At 42.2% G+C, this 15,763-nt stretch overlaps 1 protein-coding gene across 1 annotated transcript in view; it reads right to left on the bottom strand.

The window, feature by feature from the left end:
• ROBO1 (roundabout guidance receptor 1) overlaps positions 1 to 15,763 on the bottom strand; it is an 861,053-nt gene that overhangs the window by 6,837 nt on the left and 838,453 nt on the right. Inside the window, exons 25-28 of the mRNA XM_064152293.1 lie at positions 14,985 to 15,129; positions 14,438 to 14,689; positions 7,846 to 8,255; positions 6,800 to 6,952 (exon numbers count right to left, since the gene is read on the bottom strand). Of these exons, the coding sequence (XP_064008363.1) occupies positions 6,800 to 6,952; positions 7,846 to 8,255; positions 14,438 to 14,689; positions 14,985 to 15,129 (960 nt within the window). The remainder of the gene's footprint in view (positions 1 to 6,799; positions 6,953 to 7,845; positions 8,256 to 14,437; positions 14,690 to 14,984; positions 15,130 to 15,763) is intronic.

Genomic DNA, 15,763 nt, shown 5'->3' with positions numbered 1-15,763 from the left:
TACTCCTTACTGAGAAGAACCCTTTACAGTGGAAAAAAAATAATTCAGAGGTCAACATTGTTACACTCCTGTGGTATTTATTTTAACAGCTGAGAACAGAGAGCAAAAAGTCCAGATTCAATCTGCCTCTTCAAATACAAACTGTCATACTTCTTATTAAAAGCAAAATGGAAGTTCCCATTGGAAGGAATAACAAAATAATTCACAGAGCAACACCAAACCAATATAAAGAATTTGGAAGTATTTGTTAACGGCCAGCTGTGCTCACAGGCTTCATTTGTGTCTATGTATTACTGTTGCTTCCCATGTAACACAAACAATTAATGGATGTCATTTCATTGCACAATCTACAGGAGAATCATAGAATCAACCAGGTTGGAAGAGACCTCCAAGATCATCCAGGCCAACCTAGCACCCAGCCCTAGCCAGTCAACTAGACCATGGCACTAAGTACCTCATCCAGTCTTTTCTTGAACACCTCCAGGGATGGTGACTCCACCACCTCCCTGGGCAGCCCATTCCAATGGGAAATCACTCTTTCTGGGAAGAACTTACCTCCTAACATCCAGCCTAGACCTCCCTTGGCACAACTTGGCAAATAACTCTCTCTGGGAAGAACTTCTTCCTAACATCCAGCCTGTACCTGTCCTGGCACAACTTGAGACTGTGTCCCCTTGTTCTGTTGCTGATTGCCTGACAGAAGAGGCCAACCTCCATCTTGCTACAGCCTCCTTTCAGGTAGTTGTAGACTATATATGTCAAATGACATATATAAAGAAACTCTCTACATATGTCCTTTGAAAGGAGTGATGATAATTTTCTAAATGAGAACATGTACAATAACCATGGGATAAGCAAAACACCAGTGGGGAAAAATAATCTGCTAAGTTAGTTTGGCACTGAAGTGGAAAAAACAGAAATAAGCACAAAAAGATGAATTTTAAGTAGTGAAAAATGAAGGAAGGAAGCCTTATTAGACAATTCTCTCTATCAGGCTGTAGACCTCTAAGTCATACCCTAAAGAAAATAGCAGAGTTACAGATCTGATGCAAAACTGGAGAAGATACAAAGTGATTTTTTCCCCCTATTTCACATGTACAGAGACATGCAAAACTCAAGATTGTTCCTGACACACTAAAGCTTTAGGATGGCTTAAGATTCCCACAGACATCATAACCTCAGCTACTATTTTCATGCACTGAAGTTGTTTTTCATGTTTTATCTTCCACGAAACATGGCTCAAACTGTACACAATAACTGGATGAATAAATAGATCCAGCACAACTCAATATGGTCTATAACAGTAATGGGTTGTTGGATTGCAGAGTATTTTGCCTGTATCACAGTATCACCAAGGTTGGAAGAGACCTCACAGATCATCAAGTCCAACCCTTTACCACAGAGTTCAAGGCTAGACCATGGCACCAAGTGCCACGTCCAGTCCTGCCTTGAACAGCTCCAGGGACGGCGACTCCACCACCTCCCTGCACATTCTGGTGACACTTCTGTTACAACAATTTTCACCCCACAAAACCTCACTCAGAAACAAAAATGTACAAGTACCTCACACTGGAATCTGAAGTAAGGACTGCAAAGTATGCAGGTATCTGAAAATTCAACAAGCAGCTGTTTTTCAGCCAAGGTAAGAATTGTGTTCCTATTTATACCTTGCTGAAATTTGTGCACAGCAGAGGGAGACAAAAGTACAAATGATGCTGGCATGCATAATGGCTCAATGTTTTACAGTGAAAACACAAGGAAATAGTTGGCAGATATTACATTGCCTTTTTTGAGCAATTCAGCTGCCCTAATGTCACGTCGCTTATAGCTAAATAACTCAGTTACAGTCTCAATCAGCTGTGAATTTCTGTCTGTCAGTCAGATATGACTAAAGAATCACAGAATGGCAGACAATGAATGGGACCTGTGGGGTTCATCTAGTCCATTTCCCCTGCTAAAGCAGGTTTACCTAGATTACCTGGCCCAGGAACATGTTCAGGTGCATCCTGAAAGTCTCCAGATGAGACCCTTTCTGCAACAGCCTCTTCCAGTGCTCCATCACCTATCAAAGCAAAAATGTTTTTTCCTTATATTTAGGTGGGACCTCCTGCCCTCTGCTTTGTCTTTGTTGCCCTTTGTCCTATCACTGGGCATCAGTGAAAAGAGCCTGGATCCATCCTCTTGATGCCTTTTGGTCCCCTCTTGGCCTTCTCTCCTCCAGGCTAAACAATCAGAGTTCTCTCACGCTTTCCTCCCAAAAGAGATGCTTCAGCCCCTGTTCATCTTTGCTGGACTCTGTGCTGTAGTTTCCTGTCCTCTAGAATTGGGGACTCCGTAACTGGCCACAGATGTGCCCTCACTAGGGCAGAGCAGAATAGGAGGAGAACCTTCCTTAGCCTTCTAGTCACACTTTTGTTAATGCGCCACAGGATACCACTGGCCTTCTTGGTCACAAGTTCACACTGCTGGCACACAGTTAACTTGTTCACCAGTACTCCCAGGGCCTCATCCACAGAGATGCTTTCCAGCAACTTAACCTCTAACCTGTACTACTGCATGGGCTTATTCCTTCTCAGGTGCAGGACTCTATACTTGCCATTACTGAACTTATTACAGGATTTAAAATCTGCTGTGACCTGTCAATAGAGTAATTTCCTCTCTATCAAAGCAGTGGCAAAATACTTTTATCCTTTTCTTTTATCTAGCACAAAGGAGGTTTTTCCCTTGTACTCAACACTGGTCAGGCCACACCTTGAGTACTGTGTCCAGTTTTGGGCTCCTCAATTCAAGAGAAATGTTGAGATACTGGAATGTGTCCAGAAAAGGGTGATGAAGCTGGTGAGAGGCCTGGAACACAAACCCTATGAGGAGAGGCTGAGGGAGCTGGGGTTGTTTAGCCTGGAGAAGAGGAGGCTCAGGGGGGACCTCATTGCTTTCTAGAATACCCGAAAGGAATTTGTAGCCAGGAGGAGGTTGGTCTCTTCTCCCAGGAAACCAGCAAGAGAACAAGGGGACACAGTCTCAAGTTGTGCTGGGGGAAGTATAGACTGGATGTTAGGAGGAAGTTTTTTCCAGAGAGAGTGATTGGCATTGGAATGGGCGTCCCAGGGAGGTGGTGGAGTCACCATCCCTGGAGGTGTTCAAGCAAAGCCTGGATGAGGCACTTAGTGCCATGGTCTAGTTGACTGGCTAGGGCTGGGTGCTAGGTTGGACTGGATGATGTTGGAGGTCTCTTCCAACCTGGTTGATTCTATGATTCTAAATTCTTACAGTTCTGAGGGCTTGAAACTACTAACAAATCAGTTCAAGACAGGTCAGAAGAGACTTTCATATACATAATTTTACAAAAGACATGACTATTCTTTTAAATTTTGGGGTTTTAAATTAGGTATGTAAGTAGGTCAGGCCATGTTGAGAAGGAGGGTACATCTGTTATATGGTGCTTGTAATGCACTTTTAGTAGTTAAGTCTCTAAAAGGCTAGATGAAGAGCAATTAAAAATTCATACATTTTAATCCTTACCACCTACTGCGAAAAGATTTTTAGCAACAAATATGGAGAACACTTCACTGCCTGGATGACTGTCAAGGAACAAAAAAAATTGAGATGAAATCTCATTCCACACAAAGCAGAATGTGATTTGAGCCAATGTTAGCACAAAATTGAAACTACTCGTAGTATAAGAGATCAGAGAGTAGATCAGAGTAGACCAGAGAGCAGCGTCCTCTGTTTAAAAAAGGGTAATAGTAGAGCTTTTATTGCTACATCAGTAAAAGAAACCTCTTTAATAAATAGCAACCTCTTTCAGAAATCCTGCTGTATAAAAACAAAGAGAGAAAAGCAGAATTTTTTCAGACTTACACGCACTGATGCTAATTTTCAACTGTTTCTACAAAGACTTTATTTATATATCATTTCTGTCAACTAACCATGTACATTCTTTATTGTATTGGTATTCCATGAAACTGTTAGCAAACACTGATACAGTAATTCCAAATCATAGAATCATAGCCGGGGTTGGAAGGGACCACAGGGATCATCTAATTCCAACTCCCTTGCCAGGGGCAAGGATGCCCTACCCTAGATCAGCTTGGCCACAGCCTCATCCTGCCTGGCTTTAAACAACTCCAGGGATGGGGCCTCAAGCACCTCCCTGGGCAACCCATTCCAGGCTCTCACCACTCTCATGCTCAACAACTTCCTCCTCACGTCCAGTGAGAATCTTCCCACCTCCAGCTTTGCTCCATTCCCCCTAGTCCTGTTACTCCCTGAGAGCCTAAAAAATCCCTTCCCATTTTTTTTGTAGCCCCCCCTTCAGATACTGGAAGGCCACAATAAGTTCACCTGGGAGTCTCCTCTTCCTCAGACTGAACAGCCCCAACTCTTTCAGTCTGTCCTCATAGCAGAGGTGCTCCAACCCTCTGATCATCCTCCTGGCACTTCTCTGGACACGCTCTAGCATGTCCTCATCCCTCTTGTAATAGAGGGACGTGGACACTATGGACAAATATTAATTTGGGGACAGTACAAAGTTCTTTATTTGTGAAAATAAATTCCATTTAAAAGGATGAGAAAGTATCAAAGCAGCATTTATTAATTTATGTAGTTATTAATATAGACACTTATTTTTATTTTAGTATTCATTCAAATGCTACTAACTACCAACAGATGCTTAAATTCAGAATAACTGCTTTGTTCTACTACAAACACATGTGTGCTCATTCACTATGAGGGAAAAAAAAACCATCTCTTGTCTCAGGTGCTTCTTTATAAAAGAGATAAGGAATGGTATGACATCAGGCCAATAGAACAACCTAGGTAAATCTGGGAAAGGTCAACTGTGCTTCAATGTTTCTTTCATGTCCACATATCACTTTTCTCCACTTAAGGAAAACAGTTCCTAGATGTTCTTTGATAGCTAGTGCTAAAGAGGCAACATACTAGATATGGCTATTAAAATTAATGGTCAAAATCTTCAGCAGGTTTACAAATATGTTTAAGTGAATTGAAGGGGGGGGGGGGGAATATCTCCAAAAATCAAAGCCAAATAAGCCCTTCAACCTTTGAACTGGGTTTTATTAGATCTGCAGAAATTAAAGCCATAATTTGCTGTGCCCTGAACGACCACACTGCATTGAACACTAAACAGGTTAGTAGAAATTTTTATCTAATTAGAAAATATGCTGAAGTAAGCAGGTGCTACCTAACACAAAACAAATATTGACCATGATTATCAAATCTCTTGCAGTACCTAACCACTAGGCTCTATGATTTAACTTTGTCTCATTGCTTTCACAAAAACCTGACGTCAAATCCAGGCCCTCCTCTAATTTATTTCTGGGTTAGAAGAAAAATATCACATAGAACTCCTGTTCAGATTTTATTTGCTGATGTCTTAGCTGTTGTGTTTGCATCGAGCTCTGATGCTTAGCCATTTATCAAGTGAAAAGCATTCTCCTGAAGAGAACAAGTGCCGATAGAATGTCCATAAACGCTTGCAGAAGTGCCATGACGAGCGTCTCATAACCGTAGCATCGCTGGTACAGTTTTGGGATTTACACTTTGTGTTGTCCTTTCACAGCAGCAAACATGCACAAAACCACTCTAATAACCTCTCAAAATCAGATCATATTCCAACAGCTCGGTTTCGCTGACAGAAGGGACCTGGGCATCAGCCAAGAGGCCCAGGTGCAGTGTGCCATGCCAGTATTTAATGCAGCCTAATATCAGATAGATGCTAGTGAGAGAAAATACTCAGACTAAAGTACAGATAATAGCACGGTCAACCACTCATTGCTAAATTACCTCTGTTCATCGTGCTGTGAGCTTTGTATTACATTTTTTTGTCGAGTGGCAGGAATTGCAGGGAGAAGTGGCTGAAAACTCCCTTCTTGTAACCCTGGATAAGGATCTATAATATTAGGCTTTCATATGATAATAGCAAATGCAGCCCTTCTTTGAGAAAAAATCGTACTGGTAATGAAAGTCCTAATCAGATTGTTGTTGCAGAGAACCAGGAGGTGGGGAACGATGCCTTTCTTCCCTTCCCCCCTGTTAGCAAATTCAGCAAACTTGTCAAGATGGGTAAAGTCTTGGAGAATTTATCTTACATGAATTTCCAACAAAGCCTGTCAGTTGTTTTATAAAACTGGAAGGTAGTGCTTTAATAAAAGCTGCACCACCTGAGGCATTTTCATTAAAGGCTCTCTCTAGACAACATCACAATGTTTGCATTATCCTCCTACACTCCCAAGAGAATACAAGCACTACCTTTTCAGCAAGAGTAGATATTGTGTGTGAAGGCATGAGAGAAGATGATTAGATTTTGCTTTTACTCACAAAGTAACCGAATTAAATTGCATTGATTTGTATTGTCCACCATTTGAATGGTAGACTGCTTTTTTGGTGTTGTTTTTTTTTTTCCCCAGGACATTCATTCTGAAGGTTTTAATAGTTGATCATGTGAATGAAGATTTTAATCCTAAGCACACATTATTCACAATGACTGTACCATTTCTGCTATCTGGGCTCTCAAATAATGACGGTAATTAGCCGATTAAGACAGCACAGAAAACAGGTGCAAGGCTCTGAAGTGGAAGCATCAATGTAGAGCATCAAGGAACTCTGGCATTTAAAACGATTAATCCGTTCAGTGTGTTTAGCAACAGGAAACACAAATCACTCCATTCTGAAACATAATGTTATCTCTGTGGAAAAATTTCACACACACACACACACACACAGAGAATGCATATTTAGAAAGGTTCACTGATGTTCTCGCCCGTTTCAGTGGACTCACCATCTGTGTAGACTTCTCTGCGCAGATGTCCCGGCTGGTGTTTCTGCTTTTTGGCAGGTCGGACCTTCTGTATTACAACAGCACTCATGTTGCTGTCCGTAGATACAGGGCTGGTGGGTCTAGGGCAGTGTGATGCATGAAAATGTCTACGGCCTGGGAAATGTTACAGAACAACAGCTGTTATTTGTTCTGATCTGGAGTAAGATGTTTCATGCTTTCTCTTTATTTTCTTCATTAGAATACCTAGCTGTAGGGAAACTGAAAGGCACCACTGGAACAATAGTAATCACAGAATCATAGAGTCAGTCAGGGTTGGAAGGGACCACAAGGATCAGCTAGTTCCAAGCCCCCTGACATGGCCAGGGACACCTTACCCTACAGCAGGCTGGTCACAGCCTCATCCAGCCTGGCCTTAAATACCTCCAGGCATGGGGCCTCCCTGGGCAACTATTCCAGGCTCTCACCGCTCTCATGCTCAACAACTTCCTCCCTACGGCCAGTCTGAATCTCTCCACCTCCAGCTTTGGTTCATTCCCCCAATCCTGTCACTCCCTGATAGCCTAAAAAGTCCCTTCCCAGTTTTTTTGTAGCCCCCCTCCAGATACTGGAAGGCCACAATAAGACCAACTCGAAGCCTGCTCTTCTGCAGACTGAACAGCCCCAGATCTTTCAGTCTGTCCTCATAGCAGAGGTGCTCCATGCCTCTACTCATCCTCGTGTCCCTCATTTTGGGAGGGATTTTGTGTTTCTGTATTACTTTTAACTTGTATATAACTGTAAATATTGTGTACATATCTGCTTGTAAATTGTGCTAAGCTGTAAACATAGCTTCATCCCTTAACTTTCAGCCATCTGAGTCTAGTCTGGGTGACCTCCTAAGAGCAGGGGGGCAGGTAACTCCCAAACCATTACACTCTTCCACCAGCGTAAATCCCTGTCTTTTCCTGCATTTCTATTGTAAGAACAACAGGAATGCAGTAAGTGGTCATAGATAACATACATGACCTTTGTTAAAACAACTCCCATCAATCAGAGGACAAGCTCACCTCCTGCTGCATCCTGCATTTGACGTCTGGCTACTTTGAGGCCAGCGTATTCCGCAGCTGCCGCAACAGCCTGTGCAAAATCTGCATCGGTAAAAAACGATCCATCAGAAGAGCTAACGCTGGACCGCCCGCTCGAGATGTTGTCTTCTTCAGAGGCTGAACCCCAGCCATTGATCATGGACCCTGTCACAGAGCTCTCCAAATCCCCCACGCTGGAGGCGGGTGTCTGCTCAAGGCCGCGTAAAAGGAGCCTTCTGTTCTGCATCTTGGCAACTTCTATATCGGCTTCATCCTCTTCCTCTTCTGGCGCGTCAGTATCCATATCAGAGACCAAGGGCCCAGAGATATATCCATAGGTATGTGGTGGGGAGATAGGTCTTGGAGGGGGTGGAGGACTCACAGGTTGACGCCTGTATTAAAATACAAGTGCACAAAGAACTGAAGCCACGCAACACAGACAGAGGAAAGGGCAGATTGATGAAAATACTGTATTTCACACCAAGCTTGACTTGCCTTCTTAAAGCAACACAATTTACATCTGAAAGGTTCTGCATTGGTCCTTCATTTTTTGTTCTTTTAGCTTTTGTTTTTGAGGTAAATCAGAACTGTAAGCTATGCAGTTTGAAATCCGCCACAAAGAAATCTGATTTTTTTTACTACAGTTCCTTCGTCACTGATTTTTAATGAGGATTGGCTTATTTTGCACAAAGCTGTTCATTCACAAGTTGCATCAGGTCAGAAAGGACCCTCACAGGCCATCTTGTCCAATCACACTGTAGTCTGCAGGGACACCTCCAACTAGATCAGGCTGTCCAGGGCCACAGCAAGTCCAATCATGAATGTCTCCAGGAACGGTGTCTCAATCACATCCCTGGGCACCCTGGGATGGTATTTTACCATTCTCGCTGTAAAGAACTGCTTCGCTGTACCCAACCTAAATCTACTGTGATGATGCAGCTTATAACCGTTGTCCCTCATCCTATTGCTACAAGCCTTTCTAAACAGTCCTTCCCCTACCCTTCAGATATAGAAATGTAGTTAAAAGATCTCCTCGGAGCCTTTTCTTCTCCAGGCTGAACAGCCCAAATTCTCTCAGAGGAGGTACACCAGCCCTTGGTGGTCCTCCTTTGGAGCTGGCCCAGCAGGTCCACATCCCTCTTGTGTTGGAGATCCCAGAGCTGGACACAGCTCTCCAGGAGAGGGCTCACCAGAGCAGAGAGTGGCAGAATCACCTCTCTTTACCTGCTGACCATGCTGCTTTTGATGCAGCCCAGGATGCAGTTTCCCTTCTGAACTGCAAGTGTGCATTGTTGGCTCATGTCCAGCTTCTCATCCTCCAGTACTCCTAAGTCCTTTTCTGCAAGGCTGCTCTCAATTTCAGTATCCCCCACCCTGTACTGATATTGAAGGTAGCCTCAACCTAAGTGAAGGACCTTGCACATTGCTTTATTGAATCTCATGAGATTCTCCTCAGCCCGCTTCTCTAGTCTGTCCATGTTCCTCTGGATGGCATCCTGTCCTTCAGTCATATCAGCCACACCACTCTGCTTGGTGCCATCTGCAAACTTGCCAGGGGTACACTCAATCTCACTATTTGTATCATTGATGAAAATATTAAGATATCAAGCAGCACTGGCCCCAGTAAAGACTCCTGAGGGACACCACTTGTCACCTGTCTGCATCTGTACATCAAGCTGTTGACCGTTCCCCTCCACTCATCCCAGTGATTTAAAAAGATATGAAAAGAGATATTGTTATTATTTTTTAAATTGCTCTAGGTGACAATTTAAGAAAAAGAATCTATTGTAATGTTAATTCTAGGTCATAAGGATGTCAAAATGAATATAGGTGTATGGGTTAATTTGTTCTGAGCTTAAGTAATCAGCAATGGTGTCTCCAGCTTGGAGACAAGAAGTGCTAGGTATCATTCAGCTTAGTTAATACTTCACTCAGAAGTTCCAGGTAGTAACAGAGAATCAAGCAGGTTGGAAGAGAACTCCAAGATCATCCAGTCCAACCTAGCGCCCAGTCCTAGACAATCAACCAGACCATGGCACTAAGTGTTCCATCCAGTCTTGTCTTGAACACCTTCAGAGACAGTGACTCCACCACCTCCCTGGGCAGCTGATTCCAATGCCAATCACTCTCTCAGGCAAGAACTTCCTCCTAATATCCAGCCTATACCTTCCCTGGTACAACTTGAAACTATGTCCCCTTGTTCTGCTGCTGGTTGTCTGGGAGAAGAGATTGACCCCTACGTGGCTACAACCTCCCTTCAGGTAGTTGTAGACAGCAGTGAGGTCACCTCTGAGCCTTCTCTTTTCCAGGCTAAACAACCCCAGCTCCCTCAGCCTCTCCTCACAGGGCTGTGCTCCAGGCCCCTCATCAGTTTCATTGCCCTTCTCTGGACACAAAGAAAAATAGCTCAGAAAAACCTTATACTTTGTGGCAAGAGCAGGCTGGAACCTCCCTTGACTACATCATCTACCCACTGTTTTCCATTTGCTGTATTATACTGAATGGAATGGGAAAAAAAAAAAAGGGAAAACCAAAGGATATTTAGGGATATGTAGTCAATAATAATTTAATAACCTCCCCCTCCCTCCAAATCCCAGAAGCCATTGGTGCACAGGAATCTACCTGCCATTGACAAGGGACCTTGTCCAGAAGAGTTTTACGGCCTTAATTTAAAGCTCTTCAGACAACTGTCCTTGTTATATATTTGCCAGCCTTTCTGTTCTCTAGGTTTTGTTACTGGAAGACAGGAAACTGGTTACAAAATATGTTAGGGTTCTTGAAAAATATAGCTTCCCTGCCAACCATTAAGGATAGGCTAATTGGGAGCAGCTGGTTCATGAGCACACAGAATTAACCATACTTTGTTCACTTTATCTGATGTAGCGGTTGCTGTTTTTAACAGTGGCACTGTCTCCTATTTCAGCTCTCACTTTAGTATTGACATAATCTGCTATCTCAGTAAATCTTCAGGGTTTTTTTTTCCCCTGCAGAGCACTGATTTCTGCTTCAGTTTGCTCTACTTCCAGCAACAACTAGGCAGAGGAATATTACAGTAACGTTATCACCTCCAGAATCGTATTCCGCATGCCTGGTTCCGATCAGAAATCGAGACAGAATTCAGCAGAACTACAAGTTCTGCATATTCAACAGAACTACAAGGTGAAAACTAATAAAACTGCCAAACAGTATTTGAAACATTATTTTCACTATAGACCCACTATTTACAAGTCTCCTGAAAATAACAAGAGGCATCACTCAGAATGTATTCTTCATTTGAAAATACTGTCACGCCGTATTCAAAACAGAATTCTCCCTTCCAGAATGGGCTATAAGTGCTGAGTGCATCCAACTCCTAAACTGCAATGCCATGGATGATATTAATGCTGTTAGATGGAAAACTAGAGTGGGTGCAGAGAAGGGTGATGAGGCTGGTGAGAGGTCTGGAAAACATGACCTATGAGCTGCGGCTGTGAGAAAAGGGTCGTTTAGTCTGGACAGAAGGAGGAGGAGGAGGCTGAGAGGCTGACCTTATTGCCCTCTACAGCTACCTAAAAGAAGGTTGTAGTGAGGCCAGAACTGGTCTCTTCTCCCAAATGACTAATGATAGGACAAGAGGAAATGGCCTCAAGTTGTGTCAGGGGTGGTTTAGGTTGGATGTTGTGCTAGTTTGAAGCAGGCAAGAATGTTTTGATGAGAAGAACTAGATTACAGGCTATGGAAGGAAAACAGTGGTGATGTCTACTTCCCTCACAGGCTTGCTGAGATGTACAGGAACAAGAAATAAAAACACGTGGGCTGCTGGCTGAGCTGCATCTCTCTAACCTCACCCTCCATTTTGGATTAATCCACTTTGCTTCCTAACCCCTTGGCCAAACATCTATTCTTCCTTGGGACTGGCGTAAGGTTGAGAGGGGTAGGGAGAAGGTGAAGGGCCGGTTGAGAGTCTCTCCTGGGGACTCAGGTTTCTGGGAGGGGAGTTGTGTTTCTGTATTACCTTTTACCTTGTCTATTTCTGTCTATAACTGTATATACTGTAAATATCTGCTTGTATATTGTGCTAGCTGTAAATATAAGCTTCATTCATATTTTCAGAGCCATCTGAGTGTAGTCTGGGTGATTTCTAAAGTGTGAGGGGGCAGGGAACACCCAAACCATCACAGACATTGGGAGGAAGTTCTTCACTGAGCAGGTGGTCATGCACTGGAACACGATGCCCAGGGAGGTGGTGGAGTCACCATCCCTGGAGGTGTTTAAGGGAAGAGTGGATATGGTGCTTGAGGCTATGGTCTAGAGATTAAGGATGCTGGGATGAAGGTTGGATTGGATGGTCCTAGTGGTCCTTTCCAACCGTAGCAATTCATAGTGATTAGATGTTGTGCTGAGAGATTTGGTTTAGTCAAGGGCTTGTCAGTGTGAACCTAATGATTGGACTCAAGGATCTTGAAGGTCTTTTCCAATCTAAGAAATTCTGTGATTCTGTGAAAAGATGGGCAGCCAAGCATCACAAATCAAGCAAATGGAATTATGGGAATATCTTTTTTAAACTGATGGGATGAATGCAGCGAAAAAGGAAAGAAACCATGTTTGAAAAGGAAGGAAAATACAAATGCAGTCACTAACAATTTGAAGACCTTCAACATAGCTAGACTTAACCACAGTAAGAACAAAATGCATGCAGTGAGCAAGGTGTTTAAATTGCACATCCTTCCAGATACTTCTGCCACTATTTTTGATGACACATATGGTGCCTAGTCCAGGCAGTTTCTAGGTAGTTATTCATGTTTGCATGCCCCTGCTCCAATGCCTGCTCCTTTTGTATGTCAGCACACACCTCCCACTCTCCAGAATGGACAGCTGAGGTTCTGGAAAGCCACTCACAGCACATCACTCACTTAGCATTTCCCTTTTCCATCACTGCCCAGCTAATTTAACCTCTAAAGAACCTAGAAAACTTAAGTGATCTTAAGTGATTAAAACTAACACTTCTGTGCCCAAACATATCAGGGTCAGTGGGAATTATATTAAAAATATTAGCAGCTACCTACAAAGAATTAGAGTAATTTTACAGATTCAGGAAGACAGAGGAGGAGGAAAAAAAAAATCCACACAGCATAAGAATTGTTATTGGACAGCATAAAGAAAACAAAACAGGGCAGATCAAGTAGAACCAGGGAGCAAAAGTAAAAGCTAATAGAGGCTCCTTAAAAATAATATATTCAATAACATATTAAAATTTAAAAATAATAGAAGCCCACCACTATTACCACCATGACCATCACTAATAACAACAACAACAAAAAAGCTTATTTTGAAAAGTGAAACATAAAACTGAAGTAACTTAAAGAAAATATCTGGAAAATACATCCATAAAGGTTCAGTAAGCTGTATTGATAAAGTTCTATAGTCTGCTCAGCAAGATCAAATTCAATTCATCATAATAGGACTGCATTTCATAGAATCATAGAATCAGTCAAGTTGGAAGGGACCACAAGGATCATCTAGTTCCAACTCCCCTGCCATGGGCAGGGACGCCCTACCCTAGATCAGGCTGGTCAGAGCCCATCCAGCCTGGCCTTAAACACCTCCAGGGATGATTACACCTCCAAGTATGATCATCATATTGCAGGTAAATTTGTATACTTGGTACCAAAACAATATTTGTGATTCATGAGAAGAAAAATACAAATATAGATGAATAAATTTGGGATGGGAAATCAGCACCTTCTTAACAAAACCCCAGAGGGCAAGCAGCATACATAAACTGCTCATGGATAGAATCATAGAATCAACCAGGTTGGAAGAGACCTCCAAGATCATCCAGTCCAACCTAAAACCCAGCCCTATCCAATCAACTAGACCATGGCACTAAGTGCCTCATCCAGTCTTTTCTTGAAGACCCCCAGGGACGGTGCCTCCAGGTATCCCCAGGGACGGTGCCTGGATGAGAAGTTGTGAGACTTCATATGCAAAGCATTTTGTGCTAAAAGCAACTGAGAGGAAAAGAAAATTTGCCTGTAACAGATATCTGTCTTTATAAATGTTGGTCATTCTGAAATAAATAAGGCTAGGTGGAAACATGAAGAAAATGTTGCAAGTAGTAATCTTCTGCGTTGGGATTTATGAGAAGCGGAAAATCTATAGGTTCTATAAATTATATATTTATATATCCTCATACATATTGGTGACAAGTTAATTGCAGAGTTACCATGAAATAATGCATGCTATTTTATGGTAATAAGGCAGTAAATCTATTGGAAACAACGGAAGTGTAATTATATGGTAAGCTGTGTTAACTATACCACTTTAATCTCCTGATGACTGAATTTAACTTAAGGCAGCGTCGTTTGTACCCTAAAATGATGCACTGCTCTCCTTTTCATCATACAATAATAAAGCAACTTAATGATGTATTTCTTAGGTTTCAAATAGTTCTTAGTGTTCTATATTAGAACTTATATATTAACAGAGTAAACATCACAGGAAAAAGCTTAGCCCCACTTAATTCAATAGGAACGTTCTGTGAGGCCATGACAACTTTCGTCACTTATCTCTTGCTACTCTTGCATTGACACACCTCCGTTCAGGCTGGTGCTGTATGTGTGCCAGATCCTCCTGGCAGTCCTGTAACATGGGCTGGAGCTCTTCCTGGGGAGAGGGGGTGAGAGTGGCAGTTGACTGATGGCTATAGGAGACTGCGGCTGGGGAGGAAGCTGCTCCTCGGACGGGTGGAGTAGGACCTCGCTCATCTTCTTCCTCTTCCTCGAGCTCATCCTGCTGCAGATACATCCTTGCAGGTGGGACGGGACAAGGAATTTCTTGGTCATAACTAAAATTAATTTTTTAAGAAAACAAAGACTTAAATTTTTACTGTGTGATTAGCATATCTGACACATGTATAAACAGACTAGGAAGAAAAGTCACTGTTACATGCGCTCTTGAAAACACCTTACTAAGGACGCACCGAGTAGATGTACATCACTGTCAGTAAGTGCTCTTTAGAGTCACACTACAACTAGATGAGAAGCACCAAAATGGTACTGAAAGGTCACACTGCCAGCTTGTAGGGCAAATTACAGTTCAATTAACAGGTGAGAAATGGATGATACACTCATTTTTCTTACCTTTCATCCACTGAAAGACTGTAATCTTCACTATTGCTATGTGGAGGTGGATGTGCTGGAGGGGGTGGAAGAAGATCTGCCCAGTTCATGCCAGCTTGCTTGGGAGCCTTTGGGGTCCGAGCACCTTTCTTGTGCCCTTGACTCCCTGTGATGAAAAAGCAGCATGTATTTGTAATGCTTTTAAGTATCTCCTCAGTGTCAGCTTTGAAAAGAACAAACCAACCACAATCCCTCCAGAATCATTTTGGATTCTTTGGGAACTCACTGCTGTGCTGAGTTGAAATAAACTGACATTCTTTCTTTTAAAAGCAATTTGTAATTGTATCTTCTTTGTAGAATTACTCTACATTTCAAGCAGTTGAATTTAACCAGAAACATTACATAGCATCAAAAAAAGCACACGGGATACAAAACTTGAATTGTTAACAAACACTAAAAATGAGATAAAACTCTAAATGAATGTTATAAGCTATGCCATTAAGAGTGAGCTTCCTACATCTATTAATTACATTACAGATTATAATCTAAAACAAATGAGCTGTAGACATATTTTCTAAAGTGCCTTTATACTATTTAATTGCTAGAACCTAAAATACAATATGATCCAGATATGATCTATTAAAATTCCACTGTTGCATTAAGTCACTGAATATATGTAATTTGTACTTGTCCACTGAAACATTTTAGGCACAATGAAATTACTAGTTTTAGTCTAAATGGCAGGTGCAGTTGAAACTAATTGCTGGGAGAACTAAAATAACAGAAGAACAAAGAAAGAA

Source organism: Pogoniulus pusillus, chromosome 12 (genome assembly GCF_015220805.1).
Source record: "Pogoniulus pusillus isolate bPogPus1 chromosome 12, bPogPus1.pri, whole genome shotgun sequence".
NCBI lineage: Eukaryota > Metazoa > Chordata > Aves > Piciformes > Lybiidae > Pogoniulus > Pogoniulus pusillus.
Note: the sequence above shows the minus strand (reverse complement) of the source record. Positions and strands in the feature narration are given on the sequence as shown.